This window comes from Aulonocara stuartgranti (genome assembly GCF_965226115.1).
Source record: "Aulonocara stuartgranti genome assembly, chromosome: 3".
NCBI classification, from domain to species: Eukaryota; Metazoa; Chordata; class Actinopteri; order Cichliformes; family Cichlidae; genus Aulonocara; species Aulonocara stuartgranti.
In genome coordinates, this window is record NC_138941.1 from 28,319,760 (window position 1) to 28,335,599 (window position 15,840).

The following is a 15,840-nucleotide window of genomic DNA, read 5'->3' on the forward strand; positions in this document are numbered from 1 at the left end:
TCTACTGTACTGTCTGTAGTGTTGCCTCCACGAGAACCTCTGAAGCCTCGAGGAATTTAATAGAAATATTGAGGCATCGCTGGCAGCGTTGTTCGGTGGAAACTCGGCAGAGATGCGTGCGTGCTAGCTGCCAGGTTGAGCTCGGGCCGCCAGGAGGGATCGTGCCCTCATGCAGGTCGCACTGGGACAGCAGGATTTTCATACATAATGAATAGAGAGACATGTAGAAATGTGCACTCAGCAAGGAGCATATATGGGATTATGTTGCAAACGCCAGAGGAAGTAAAAACATGATGTCAGAAATTGCATTTGTGTCATTGTGTTTGTTTTTGTTCTTCCGTCCATGTTGGAGAGAAACATTTTCAGCCTTGTGAAGTGAAACACGTTGATCGTCACATGAAATGCTCCCAAAATGAACCCTTGTTAGTTTGATCTCCACAACACTGGCTCTGGATTTAGAAAATCTTTCATTTCAGGAAAAAAAAAAGAAAAAAGGTCCCTTGGCAACAGCTGAAGGTGAAAAAATGTTGAACTGACAACATTTAATGGAATATATTTCTGTTTCAGATAAGCTTAATCTCTTTTATCTTTTCTTCCTCCCTCCCCCCGTCCCCGCTCTCTCTCTCTTTATCACCATCCCTTAAATCTCTTCCCTCCTCCCCCCTGCTTCTCTGTCTCATTCTGCAGAATTCATCATCAATCCAATTATCTGGATAATTGAGGACGAATAGGTATGGAACGCAACAGAGCCATGGCTTGGGAAGTGTTTCGGATCACCGTTGCTCAGAATCACCACTGACCTGGCACCCACTCCAAGGTCCAAACCCCTTTATCCGGCACCCAGAGCCCAAAGGACCCTTCTCTCCCAAGCAGCTGCCTTGTCCTCCACTTCACCTTCATTCAGCGCCCTTAGTCTTGGTCGAGTTTCTAAAAAAGCTCCTTTTTAGTCATTAAGGGTTTTTTACCTTCCAGATTGTTGGATATAATCCACTTTTGCTCATAAAGAGAGACGTTTTCCCAAACTGACTAAAAGCAGGTGGCTGAACGGTATGAACTCAGTCATGAAGCCCCTTCCATTCTTTATAAATAGACAGAGTCGGCGGAGTTTGTCGTCAAGGACAAGCCACCTCAGCCTTATGACAGACTGGTGCCTCATGAGCGTCCTAGGCCTCATTCTGCTCTTCAGTCTAGCCTCGAGCCAGAAGATGGATCCTTCTAAACACCCTATCGTGACCACTAACTATGGGAAGCTCAGAGGCATCAAGAAGGACTTGAACAATGAGATTCTTGGCCCTGTGGAGCAGTACCTGGGTGTGCCCTACGCCACGGCGCCTATCGGCGATCGCCGTTTTCAGCCACCTGAGGCCCCGGGATCCTGGCAGGAGATCCGCAACGCCACCCTCTTTGCCCCTGTGTGCCCTCAAAATGTTCACGGTGTACTGCCGGAGATAATGCTACCCGTGTGGTTCACAGACAACCTGGACGTGGCGGCCGGTTACATCCAGAACCAGAGCGAGGACTGCCTCTACCTCAATGTCTACGTGCCCACGGAGGATGGTGAGTGGGGACAGGGTGAAATGAAGGGTTGGTGGATGTGGGACTTTGATAGGTAACATTTAGCATAGGGAATAGGTGGACTTTTCACTAAGCTCCAAACCCTTTAGTTACTATTACCGTACCGTTCTTGTTGAGCTTTCCATGCTCACACAGCAGGCACACAGTTACTGCTGTACATGTGTTTTTTAAGTCTGCAACATCAGGTTCTTGGTAGAAAAAGCCGACTCATCTTTTTGTCTGGCTGCCAAATAGAAGATTATATGTGAAGTTTGTTGTTTGATTGAGGATAACTGACAGATTGTTTTAGTGTTTGCAACCATCACCTTTTAGCTTGTAGCTTTAGTAAAGTCAGTAAAGCTCCAGGCACAAACAGCCGCTCCATGTAGAAGACAGTCTTTTCCGTTGTTAAATATATTTTTATATTTATATGTTTTCTTAAATATATTTTAGAAACTACTTTTTGGTTTTTTTGGTTGTGTGTTTTTTCCATCTGACTGATAGATCCAGGATTGCTTGCTAGGCAACAGTACCCTCACCTATTCAGTCTTTAAGTGATGACGTATGAATCCTGCTTCCGGGCCCAAAGTACTCTGCGTTTCATCAGGCTGCTGTGTTTTTAACATGTTTTACCGCTTTATATCTTGTTGTATTTAATCTCAACAAGCCCCTAAAAACACTCACTGTCGGCTTCTCTCGGTTTTTATTACCACTATTAATTTCAAAGTTCAGTTTTTAAAACCTTATGATGTAAGTACAGCTCAGCCCATGCAGCAGTATATTAATGACTAACCTCGTATTGTGGATTATCTCCGTTGTTCTCCTGACTAAAGTTTGGTCCGTTTACAGCATCCTGCCATGCGATTACATTTGTCCCTGACCATTGGGAACCCTCACGTTAACTTTTATCAAGTGGAAAAAAGTTAGCGTTCATCCTCCAGCTTCACTGTGTTTATATTATGCTAACATAGCTGTGTCGCTAGCAATCACATAGGACATCATTATATACCAGCTAGCCCAACTTCAGTAACCCTGCAAACGTCACTGTTGTTTAGTTTTCTGTCTTGACTTATGTTGGAAGTGACAGCAGAGCTGTACGTTTTAATTAGTTTCAAAAATCTCTCAGTCAGAACATGCTATATTATGTTTAGGCGGAAACTAGCGAGCTAACCCTCTGCTAACTTCTAACTCTGTTAAATTTAATAAATTCTGTTTTCATGGATGCCTGGATGTCAAACGAAATTGTTACACCTGGTAGAGCAGCAATGCTGATCATTTTATTAAGAATTTAGACAGTTTTTAACTCTCAGTGATGCCGCAGTGTTCATTTGACTTATGGACCTGCAGCGGAGTTTGGGCCCAGACACGGCTAATGACGTCAGACTTAAAGACCAGATAGTTCAAAAGTTCAGCTGCTGATAATCAGCCCATGCGTCCTCCATTTTACATTAATCTGTCGTCCTGTTGACTTCAGCCTCATGTTCTTGGACTTCAGCCGGCTACAGCAGCCTTGATCTTTGTGATCTTGTGCGAGCTGGAGAGCCACTCAGACCAGAACCTCAAGTAGGCAGAGAACTGGTTCATGAGCTGCTGCACTGAGACGGTGGAGTTGACATTTGACCTCAGGACGAGAGACTAAGCAGAGGACTGGCTGAGCATTGCTTGAGAGTCACAAAGAAGGCCCAATTATAGGTGAAGAGGAGCACCTTCATCTGCCAATAATCTGTGCCCCCCCACACCACCATAGATATACAGTTAAAGCAAAAAATATCTCTTCCAGTATTGTTAGCTTGCCCTGGTGTTAAGTTCAGACTCGTGTTTCAGTCTAACCTAACTTCTGACTTGCTTTGAATACACATTTGAAGAAGCAAATGATGATGAAGTGATGATTTATCTGTTTAGAGGAGGGGCTTAGTGAACAGTCACTCTTTACAGGGATAGTCTGAGTGGTTGTATAAAGGTTATTAGTTAAGCTAATATTTCATACCAACCTTGCACATAATGTAGATGACGACTGTTAGTTTTAGGATTATGCTTGCGTCTGGGTTGGACTTATATAAAAGAAACAATATAAAACTCCACGGAGAATCAAAAATCATTTCAACTACCACTTTGCTGTTTTTATGGTACCTCCAATTCTGTGTGTTATAAAACAAAAAGGCCAGGACTGGAGCAGCTTTATGAGAAAAGGGATTAGGTGACTTTTGACTTTACTTTTTTTTTTCCAGTCAAGAACTTTCTTCTCTCAACTCAGATCAAACTGTGGACATTTTTGTCAGTCTAGGGACTATTTGGTGTACGAGCAATAAGGGGGAAAGATTTCCATCTCATCGGCAGGTGTGACATGAAAAGTGGAGACTCCCGTCACCTCCCTTCCTCTCCTTGCCGAGGATATTGTGCTTCACATTTTTGTCTTTCATTTCTATATCTCGAGTAAAAGCTGCACAGCTTCCCAACACCTTTTTATAGAGACAAAGTGGTAAGCATTTTGGGTTTTGCTTGGAAAAGAAAATAAGACCTGAAAGCTAACTGGACGCTTTCCAAAGAGGAATGAAGTGTTGCTAAAGATCTGTATTGAGGCTAAAAAAAGAATACTCCATGATGTAGCTTGACAGTGTCTGTGTGTGTCTTTCTCACCAACACTTTTAAGTCTCCCTCTTTGCCCGTCCATCAGAACTTCTTTCAATTTCTTTTTTTTTTACCCACCTCGCAGTTCAAAAACATTCCTTCCGCCTCTCCACTGCAGCACCGCAGCCTCAGCCCTCGACACCCCATCATTGCCACTTACGGCTCCGCGGGCAAATTTAGAGCATTATACATCAGGTTTCACTTTTTTTTCCCCTGAGATGTGCGATGTGGAAATGGAAATGTCATAACTCTGAAACATATAAACACTCGCTCACATTCTCCCGTGCAGCGCGCCTTCTGCAAATGTCACACAGGTGCTGAACATCTCCCCACAGTGACCTTCATTCATCAATGTGAAAAATCAGCAGAGCGCCCGGCGGCGTCGGTGTACCACACGGTCACTGTTTGTAAGGTGCGTCCAGGTTAGAAAGACATTATCCCAGCAAATACCCACCTGGTGCACGTGCCATAATTTATCCCAAGTGTGGAAAAAAAGAACTGCAGATCCATATGAGCTCGCTTCACCCCCTCCCCCGCCCGTCCTCCATCATCACTGCTGTTATATTTACTGTGGTCGAGTCAGGCATGACATTGCTAGCCTCAGCAATCTCTAGCAGCCCCGGGGTTGCCGTTGTCTTTGCTCCTCTGCCTTTTCTCCCTCTTTGGTGTCCAAATCATTTGTTACACATGCAATGGAGGAGATGGAAGGAAACGAGGAAAGGAGGATAAAAAACAAGGAGAGGAGACTAGGGCTAGAGATTTTTTTAGCTTATATACATTTTCTCTTGCCACACCACGTCTGTCACTGTCTTTCTTCTTACTTTTAAAACATGAATTCTCCGTCTCCTGAGAGTTTTGTACTTGTATCCTTTCACAGGGCAACCCTTAAGACAGAATCCTTAAAAAAACTCTGGTTTTAAGTGGATTAAGTTGGCAGAATTACGTCTTAATGCTGCCGTCGGTGCAAGTAGGAGAAAGTGGGACACTGACATGAATGTGTGTTTGTTCATAGATAAACAAATATGCTAACATTTGGTGCGTACTCGTGGCTCTTTAATTAATATTTAAGTGCTTAGTAAGTTGCAAAGCTAGCCATGTGTTGTCATTTCTTTCATTCATCCCATGGCACTCCTGAATAAACATGCTGCTGAATGTGTCAGTCTTTTAGAAAAAAACAAAATCAAGAAATGAAACAAATTGAAAGAAAGAATGAAAAATGACACTTTTTAATATTTGATTAAAGACAGCTTCATCTAATTTAGTAATTTCATATCACATTCTTTGACTATATGAATAGTTTTGAGCAGAAAATGCTAATCACTGAATGGGTTTTCATGTTTTCTAAACACATTAAATAACTTATTGTGTATATATTGCTACAGAAAAGACGCATTGCAGCACCTTTTGGATTTAAATATAGAGACTACATTTCTATCCAACACATGGTGGCCTCAGGGAGGCACGGCAACGACCCAAAACATACAGCCAGAACGATAAAGAACAAGAAGGCAAGGCACTCTCTGGAGGTATTTACTGTTAAGTAAATATTGTATTATTTAGTTTGTATATATTTGTTTGGTTTATTTGTTCATTTAAAAGAACATTAAGTTGGCGGTGCAGTAAAGTCAGTCAGATAAGGGAAGTATGACGGATATTTGCTTTGATTACACAGACATTATGTAGGAGTGGGTTAATGGGTAATAGGTATTGATGTGTAAATAGCTTGAGCTTATTATAGAACACTGTACTACAGTATATTTCCAAGTAGGCCATTCGTTCTCATACTTTGTTTAAAGATGTGACACATTTTGGGTTCAGCTTAAAAGAAAGGCAGATGTAAAATGTAAAATTGAGGTCAGAGGTCAAATGTAACCTGCCATTGGATGCAGACTATAATATAAGATTTCCTGATCCTGATAGACCTGTATCAAAGAAAGTATAATTTGAAGCAAAGTTAACAATTCATGAGTTTATTTGCATTTGAAGATGAGGTCAAAGGTCAGATGTGTTTAGAATGTCTTAATGTCACTTCCTGGATACCTGTATGTTGAAAGTACAAACAATGGCAGTAAGAATCTTCATTTCAAACGGCTCTGTATAGCATTATTATCATCTTGACCTTTTAGGCTAACCTGTTGACCTTGAAGGAGAGGTCAGAGGTCAAATGTGACATGATATCTTAAATCTTAAACCACACTTGTAATAGACCTAGTTTCAAAGTTACTTTCTGTCAATTTTTGTCCAATAAATCATAAAGTTGACCTTGAACTGGAAGCCAGGTTTTGATGGATGATTAACATGACCGCACTCTGCACCCCTACCAAGTTTTCTCAGAATTCCTCCAAGTTATCATGTTTACAGGCAGAATGATGGCATGCATGCAGATACTACAAAATAATAACCTCCTTAGTGGAAGTAATTATTTTTAGCAACAAGAAAAACAAAAATGCACGGAGTCCATCAAACCATCATGGAGTCAGTTAGAGAAATTAAATGAAGAACCAGAAGAGAGCCGAATCCTTAAAAACGGGATGAGTTTTCCAAGTTGTTTGGAACAAGCTACCTGCAAAGTACCTTTAAAGAAGAATTCAAAACATTCTCAACTGCTTTAAGTGGTTTTTAAACAAAGAGCCGTCCAACATTCATTAGAATTAAGGTCTGCTGTGGTTTCCATTTATTAGTACCTCTGAAGGAATAAAATGACCACTAGGTTATAATAAAGGCTTTGCAGTGCAGAAGTAGTCCAGTGAGGGTTTATGGACCCAGTCTTGGTTTTTGCGTTTGGCAGGTAGTTTCCTCATCAACTGCTGGGAGGCAGGAGCTCCACTGGTACTCCTGCAGATGATATCCCATAAATCATAGCGAGAGGTTTTCATCTCACTCCTGCAGAGTCACGCTGGATCGATGGATGAGGCGAGGGGAGGACCGGCAGCCGATGCCGCCTCAGGCTCACAGACAGATCACATGCTTCTCTCAGCAGTCGGCTGCTGTTAACACAGAGCAAGCCTTCATGGTGAATAAGTTGGAGTAGCTGGACTCAGCAGCCCACAAATGGAAACTCGTTATAAATGTTTACCGGCATACACAATCCATTATGGCTATGCTTTGTGGAGTTAGACACAGGGAATAAAGAAACCATCGCTTTGAAGTCAGCAGCAGGAAGTTTTTTAAAGAAAGTTTGTCCCATCATTGTACCCACAACACCTACAAAAGCCTAAATTGACAACTGAAGCTGGAGTCGCTGCATTTGTTTCCGTTTCAGCTTTTTAGCACTTTGATCTTTTTGAAGAAAAATGTATATTTTGCCTTTAGCTGCAGCTTGTTTCAGCCCCAGATGTGACTGTTTCAGTAGCATGTAGCTGCTCAGGACCAGGCATCTTAAAACCTTTTAGCATCTCCACTCAGAAAAGGAATGGGTGGTTGTTACATTTACAAAAGTCTAAAAAAATTGTAATTTTAACAAAATAGTTTCATGTTTCTATGGTCAACATATTTAAATCATGTAGGATCTGTATGAAGCAATTCAACAACTTAATTTGTTCTTGTTGAGATGACATGATACGATCTAGTAAGAGTGGTTAGTTGTCTGGGCTCAGGAAATTCCCAAGATCACACGAGATTTGAAACTGCAGGAAAATCACTGGAGTTATAAGAGACACACACCACACGTGTGCTGTTGCTGTTTATTGTGGTTTAACCTGTCGAGGACAAAATGTAAAGAAAATTCAAGCTGTGTAATCATAGCTGTCCTACTTTTGTTAAGTAAGTGGATTGACAGCTTGGAGGCGTGGTGGTTAGCACTACTGCCTCACAGCAAGAAGGGTTCAAATCCATAATCTGACTAGTTGGCAGTGGGTTCTCCCAGGGTGTTATGGTTTCCTCCCACAGTTAAAAGTCATGCACTTATTGGGGTTAGGTTAACTGGTGATTATAAATTACCCATGAGTTGGTTGTCTCTGCGTTTTAGCCCTGGAGACCTGTCCAGGGAGTACCCTGTCTCTTACCCTATCACATCTGGGATAGGCCCCAGCCCCCGTGCCACCCTGGTAAAGATAAAAGGATGGGTGGACTGGAGGTTTTGTAAATCCATTAAGATTTTAGGTTTCTTTGACTTTGTTGAGAAAATTGTGAAGGATTAAAATATTTCATGAGCTCTGCTTACTTTATCTAAACATGTTTCAATCACCTTATCAACACAAAATGCACAGGCTTATTGAATGTGAATATGTGAATGTCGAGTTAACTCAGTTGTTTAAGTTGCTGCCAAAGCAAAAACTACTGAATTAAGTAAATCCAACATGTTCTTTTTTCCAGTGTCCACATCAGTGGCATCTGATCTAAGGTTAGCAGTAGGGCTTGTGTTAGGATGCAATGAATATGTGAGACTTTGTCTTCTAGTTTCTGAAAGTTGGCCACTTAACAAATAGTTAAAAACAAAACACACCCTAGATGAGCTTCTGGTGGAGGTTTATGATCTAGGACAGTGATGCCAAACTTTTTTATGTTGGTGTGAAATTATGAATTAAAAATGAATCGCCATGGGGGAGGTGTTCATTAGAAGGAAGTCCAAAATGTACGCCTTCTTCAATCCTGGCCCGTGGGATTTATGTTTGACACCCTTGGGGTATTTTTTCTAGCACAGTTTTTGCCCTGAAATAACAAATGCAACACCTCACATGTGCTCACACTATTACATATTACCCCCATCTACGTGACAGTTCCTCACCAGCTTAGAGGTGTTGCTTTCAGCTCACCTTTATTCAGAGAGTCTGCAGTATGAATTAGCGCTCCTCACAAGCTCGGTCAGTTTCACAAAAGCTGCAATCAAGAATGTGAGCGCTGAAAGGGAGCACTGTGGAAACAGTTAAAGACTCACATGAATTAGTTATGAAATTCTTACATCCTACATTCATGTATTGCTATCAGTGATAAATAACTGTATGGATAAGCATGAGACAAACTCCACTGCTCCCACAAGAACACTACTGGTGGTAGGCTGGGGTTAAATCCCAATAAGCTGTTACAAAAGTGCCTTTAAAGCTGTTCAATTAGTCCCTTCCAAGTGGGTATACGTCAGGTTTGCCAGAGAACCCTTTGGGATTTGAACCGCTAACCTCAGCGTTGTCAGTGCTGTGCCTTTTTGGCAGAGATGCACGGTGCATGCTGGGGGCCTTATAAATTATTACATCCGATGCTTCATCTATCTCCATGCATCAAGCTCAAGCTCCCACATCTCCCCATTCTGCAGTATTTCAATTTTCTGAGGAGATTCATCAAGAAGGGTTCAATACTAATACAATAATGCACACGGTGGCCGAGCGCCCCTCTGCAGCATCGTCAAAAGGCTAGAGATGCATAAATAAGAGATAAAAACAAACAGATAAATAATGGGAAAAAGTGAGAGAAGTGCCAGCGTGCAGCGGTAGATGTAGGATAGATATTGCTTCTGATGCCAGAAAAACCTTGATTATTCTGCTCCATCTCTTTCTTTATGTCACCTCTCCCCCCTCCTTACCCTGGTTGATACCCTCTAAAGAACAAAAATGGGAGAGAAAAGGGGATTATAGGAGGGGAAATAGATCACTATCTTTCTGCAGGCAGAATACACTTCCCCTAGAATGAAAAATTGCTGTTACATACAGTATGGGCGCCTGTAACCCTCTGCAGATGAAATATCCACTGTCTTTCTCGCTCACACACACTTGACAAAAGTTTTCTTTGATATGAGGGTGCGCTTGCCAGAACCGAAAGACAAACCAGAGGCTTAAATAAAAAGACAAGGACACAATGAGAGCAGAGTTAGATTTTAAGCCAGGCATCTTGAGGTGGTTGTTGTATTGTCAAAGATGGAGGTTAGAACAGAAGGCCTCATCCAGCCTGTGGTCCAGCCCTTACAAACCAAATCTGACATCTTTGCTTTTTTCTTTTTTGCCTCCTCTCATGTTTCACCTTCCCGTTCTCCCGCTCAGTCTGCTCCCCTCTGCTCTGTTCTCTGTCCTGAGGCACGGTGGTGCAGACAACGAATGGTCTGCTCGGTCAAAGGCTGTATCTTACACTTAGGTGGCGAGGGCAAAAGAATCAGCCTGGGTCAGTCGCTGCCTTTCAACTGTTCCCATCATCCATGTAGGATCGCAAAACACACAGGACCACACGGCTGGTTGTTGAAAAATCTGAAGACTAGTTCCTCAAGTTCCAAATCTGGTCTCACAATTGGATTAAAAAGTTATATTTGTGAAGTCATTCTTGTGTATGTGTTGTGTTGCCTGCCTGTATGTGTATTGACAGTCAGGAGGTGGATATAGGGTGCAGAGTTGTAGGGTGATAATGCTGCGAATGCAGATGCTAAAAAATAGGCATATAAGTCAGGAACGTTTGTATTTCTAACTGTTGAGTTAAAGTACAGAAGCGGGGCTTAAAGAGATTGGCAGGAGTAAACCGTAATGTGTGACATGTATCTGACTTGACGTTAAGCCAGAATAATCAGATTACATTTACCCTTAGGAAGTGATAAAAACTCTTAGATGAGCGGCAAAAACATTTTCTATACTAAAAGATGAACTCTAGATTCCTTTGATGTAGTACCTCTGGTTATATGTCTAGGTTTTTAATTTTGATTTTAATGTGGGAGCTTATGAAATAATTGACATTTACATGACAAAAAGCATCAACTTGTCAGCAAAGAAACCGCAAACGATCTCCGCGGAGGGCTAAGGGTTGTCTCATTTTTGATATTTGCAAAAATCTGAAGACGGTAACATCACTCTTTGCTACACTGTCAAGTACTTTATGTGACATGAGCTGAGAGGAAGAGGAGCAGATTTTTAAATTGCTGACTGTTAAGCTGGTGTAGCTTGTGGGTTTGATGGACTGTTGAAAGAGAGGAAAGGTTATTAGAAATGTGTCCAGAACTACTTAGGCTAACATATCTTACAAGACAAATCTGCACAGAAAAAGTGTAGAGTTGGTGGGAAAAGCATGAGAAAAGAAAGGAGCGTCTGCCGGAAACAGAGAGGGTCTGTCAAAAAAGTATCATCTTTTCACTGGGTTTTATGTGATGGATTGTTACTTTCAAATCGTGTGGGCTGCAGTTGGGTAGTATATTATCTGTAAAACTGCACCTTGTGTGTGGGATGCAGTCCAGTACCATAATTGGTTGTGGTTTGAAAAAGTTTGAAATCAAAGTCTAAAATTTTACTTCGATTTTACTTTTAGTCGATGCAGTTGGCAGCTCAGCAGACATGGATTTATTTGAATGTGTAGTGTACATTTATCAAATTTCTGCCCACCACTTGTTGATTTTTCTGGTGTTAAAAAAAAAACAGTTTGACAGCGTCATATATTACAAGGTGTTATTTCACAAAGTTGATTTAAAATACAAAAACAGTTAAAAATACTAAGCTTTTCTTAGCATGCTATGGCCACACTGAGCAAACTTTTAGCGAAAGCAAAGGCAGTGTCACCTGCAGTTCATTAAAAGTAGGGATTTCATTACTGTAACGTGTTTATTTACCACATCATAATATTGATCAATAACTAAAATGGTTCTGAAGTTAATAAAAAACATAAATTGGAGGAGAACTGTTAAATATAGAAGATGAAGTCTGTAAGAACCTTTTATTAGCTGCAGCTAGCCATTTAAGCTAATATTCACTTAGTTTGCTCTTTGGATAAAAAACCAAAACAAAACGTTGAGCGCTTCAGTTGTTATAATTGTCACAAGTGAACATACAGTTATTCATATTTGACTCGGGTTTATTGCACTGTCCACTTGCTTTTGTTAAATTTAGTGCAAAGCAGGTGAGAGCTGCTAATGTTATTAAAAACCTCAATAAAGATGACAATTTAATATAGTTATTAACGTACTGCTAGTCCACCTTTTATATTTTGTTAAAGGAACTCTTTGGCGTCTAGCACATTAGGCTTTCTTCACTGCTGGTGTAGCTGGTAGGCTAATTAGCAAGATAAGCTAATGATTCCAGTTTTGACTGTGTAAAAGATGGCAGTAGCCAGAGTGGCCTCACCCACTAGTTTGTGGGCACATGTTTTGAGGTTTAAACGTTTGTCTTTTGGCCATGGCTATCTTGGTGTTTTGAATAAAGGTCTCCACCATTAGCTAGCACTAATTAGCTAATTAGTGCTAGCTAGCTAGCTTTGTTTGAAAGGTGAAGCTATTTCAAGCCACTGTTATTTTTAATTAACATAAAAAACAAAACAAGCTAAACCCATTTACTTTACTTACTGGAGAAACTGAAGTGTCAATTCACTTTGTGTGTTTGTTTTTTTGTTTTGTTTATTTCTGCTGTAAAATTTTTGAGAATCTTTGAGATTGACTGATTTTTAGAGCAGTCTTGAAGTAGCCAGCTGAAGACCTGCAGTTTGGCTTCCTGTTTTTCAGTCCTGGGTTAAAGCAGTGAAACTCCCTTGTGCTTCATGATTTTGAACAAACACACCTCCCTCCATTTCGGTAAGCCTCTTGAGTAAGCTGAGGAGTAATGGTGTAGTTAGCGAGGGACGCCGGAATGAAGAGAGGGTGAGAAACAGGGAAGGAGAGCGATTCAAGGAGTACAGACTTTAGATTGAAGTCATGTGAAGGAAGGAATAGAGGCGAAGGAGGGGATGGAGGGATTGTCTTGGCAACCGTCTACTAGTTCCTGTGTCTTCCTGTCAGAGTGTGCATCAAAGACTGCATGCATTTTGCCTTTCTGCTTGGCTCTGAATGAAGGAATTAGCAGCAGCTCAGTTCCTGCTATTTATAGCTTGTAATAGAGAGAGAATGAAAGGGAATGTGTGCATGGATGTTTGTGCTGTGTATGCATGTTCATGCACTTCACATGATCCCAACAATCTGCTGTGTGTTTTTAAATGTTTTGTTGCATTCGTGTGGGTCATTGATTTGATCGACTCTCCTGTCCTTCCTCCATCTTGCTGTTTTTCTGTCATTATGGTTGCCCTCCTCTCCTGTCCTCTCCCAGCATTACTACATCGTTCCTCTTTTCACTTCACATTCCCACCATTTTACCTCCCTGCTGCCTTCCCTCCTTCCTCGCTCTCTCTCTTCAGCCCCCCCACATCCTCCTTGCATTTCTCACAGCTTCCCAGTCATCACCATATGCTTTGGATGAGCAATGAAGGCAGAAATAGGATTTAGCAGTAGACAGTCCATTTAAATGATCTTTTTAGCCGCAGGAGAGTGAATTGACTTTACAACAGTACTTAAATATTAAGCTCTCGGGCTTTGACTATCCATGTTCTTTTGGCTTGGCTTCTGTAGCAGCGCTCCAGCACAATCTGGGATATCATCTGAGTTAACTCGGGGATTGATGGAGTGCATTTAATGTGATTTGATGAAGTCTAATATTCCGTGTCTTATCAATTAGACATTCCCTGTGATAACACGCTCGCTCCCACATGTGTGCCTTTTGTAGGTTTAAAACCCCCAAATACTCGATAAGCTGTTCCTTCCAGTGGCGCTTCTTCAAAGTGAAAAATGTCCACCTGTTCAAAAAATGTTTTTATCTTTTATTAGTGTGAATGCTTGAAAAGCATTCACAGTATTGTTCTTCTAATCTTTATTATTAGTGTGAATGCTTGAAAAGCATTCACAGTATTGTTCTTCTAATCTTTATTATTATATTTTCTTATTCCGTACGTTTTTTGAAAGCCTACTCCTTCAAAACCGTTCAACTTAGAAAAACCATTCAAACATCGTTAGATTCCTATTATTTTGGACATGACTGCTTCTATTTTTCTCATTTTTAACATTTATATTTTTAATTTTATTCAACTTTATTCAACAAAAATTTCCCATGTATTTCAATGGGGAGACCCTTCAAATTCTCATTCAACTTACTCATTTTTAAACTCTTACTACTTCCACATACATTGACATAGAGCCACCATTCAAACTTTAAAACGAAGACAAGACATTCAACTATTCAACTTGTATTTATCTTTTCAATATCTATTATACTTTTTCTTCAGTTCCAGTTTAAGTTTCATGATGTTTTTTCACCCGTTTCAGAGTTTATAATGGGTGTGTATGGGACGGAATGTTGGGGCTAGAGTGAGGCAGCTCAACTGCTAGAGTGAGAGGAGCAAAAAAATTAATCTTAAAATCTTTTTTAAAACTGCTGCTGTGTCCGCAGCGTTTGCTCTACAGGTATGATTTTACCCTCAAAACGTAGCCATCGCTGTCCTCTTTCATCCAATGTGTTTACTATTGTCCTAGGTGTTACGGTTCTCTCATAAATGTCATCAATGCACAGCCTCCTCCTTCCAACTCTTCCATAGACTCTAATGTTAAAATGGCTCAGAAGGTTCGTTTGAAAATCAGAAGAGCATGGTGTCTTTCCACTGTCACCACGTCCATATAATAAACTCCACAGACATGAAAACTGAGAATTAGGTAGACTAGACATTGCTGTCGCTCACGGTGAAAGAATTTTGTCAATATGACTTTTACTTTTCATTTGGGAGCGATTTGTTTGGGCCTGACTTTTCTGTTCATTTTAAGCAGCAAAAGTGAGGTGCATGTCTGTGTACGTGTGTATGGAGCCCTTGGGTGCAGTCACTATAGCAACCAGGCTCACACCTGCCTGCTTAACGAGCTCTCTCTCTCACTCTGCCAAGATTCATCTTAAACACTTCTCTTTCAACTGCTGCTGTGTCCACAGTGTTAAAGCCATCATTTTACCCTCAAAACGTCGCCATCGTTGTTCTTTTTCCAACATCTTGTCTTTCAAAGCTCAGAGATGTAAACTTTTTAAACTGTTTGGGTCCAAGTGGAGGGATCACATTTTAGTCATTCAGTGATTCAAAGAATATGACCTTTTAATATTCTTTCAGATGTTTTCTGACTCTAAATGTTCTTTTCTCATTTCTTAGGTTTTTCTAATTTACAATTAAAACATTTTCAGCTTTTTTCCAACTTCTTCTTCTGTGTAACCTTCAGCTTTTAGCAGTTCAGCACTGTTGTTTTCAGGTTAAATTCAGGTTGGTTTTTTTTGTTTTTTATCTCATTCAAAATTTTTAACTCAAAATTCAGCAATTAATTCATTTCAGTCCATACATTCAGATTCAAGCATTCACACTGCAGTTTCTTCAGAAAATGCACTTTCTAGTTATTATTATTATTATTATTATATATTCCGTACGTTTTTTGGCATCTCACTCCTTCAAAACCGCTCAACTTAGAAAAACCATTCAAACACCGTTAGATTCCTATTCTTTTGGACATGAAAGCTTCTACTTTTCTCATTTTTAACATTTATATTTTTAATTTTATTCAACTTTATTTAACAAAAATTTATAATGTATTTCAATGGAGACACCCTTCAAATCCTCATTCAACTTATTCATTTTTAAACTCTTACTACTTCCACATACATTGACATAGAGCCACCATTCAAACTTTAAAACGAAGACAAGACATTCAACTATTCAACTTGTATTTATCTTTTCAATATCTATTATACTTTTTCTTCAGTTCCAGTTTAAGTTTCATGATGTTTTTTCACCCGTTTCAGAGTTTATAATGGGTGTGTATGGGACGGAATGTTGGGGCTAGAGTGAGGCAGCTCAACTGCTAGAGTGAGAGGAGCAAAAAAATTAATCTTAAAATCTTTTTTAAAACTGCTGCTGTGTCCGCAGCGTTTGCTC

General features: G+C 40.4%; 1 protein-coding gene across 5 annotated transcripts in view; it reads left to right on the forward strand.

Moving 5' to 3' along the window:
• The window catches only part of nlgn2a (neuroligin 2a), a 264,100-nt gene that overhangs the window by 95,206 nt on the left and 153,054 nt on the right, over positions 1–15,840 (forward strand). For all 5 annotated transcript variants that reach the window (XM_082526502.1, XM_082526500.1, XM_082526498.1 and 2 more), the window contains one exon: positions 688–1,557. In XM_082526502.1, the coding sequence (XP_082382628.1) occupies positions 1,050–1,557 (508 nt within the window). In that variant the 5' untranslated portion in view covers positions 688–1,049. The remainder of the gene's footprint in view (positions 1–687; positions 1,558–15,840) is intronic.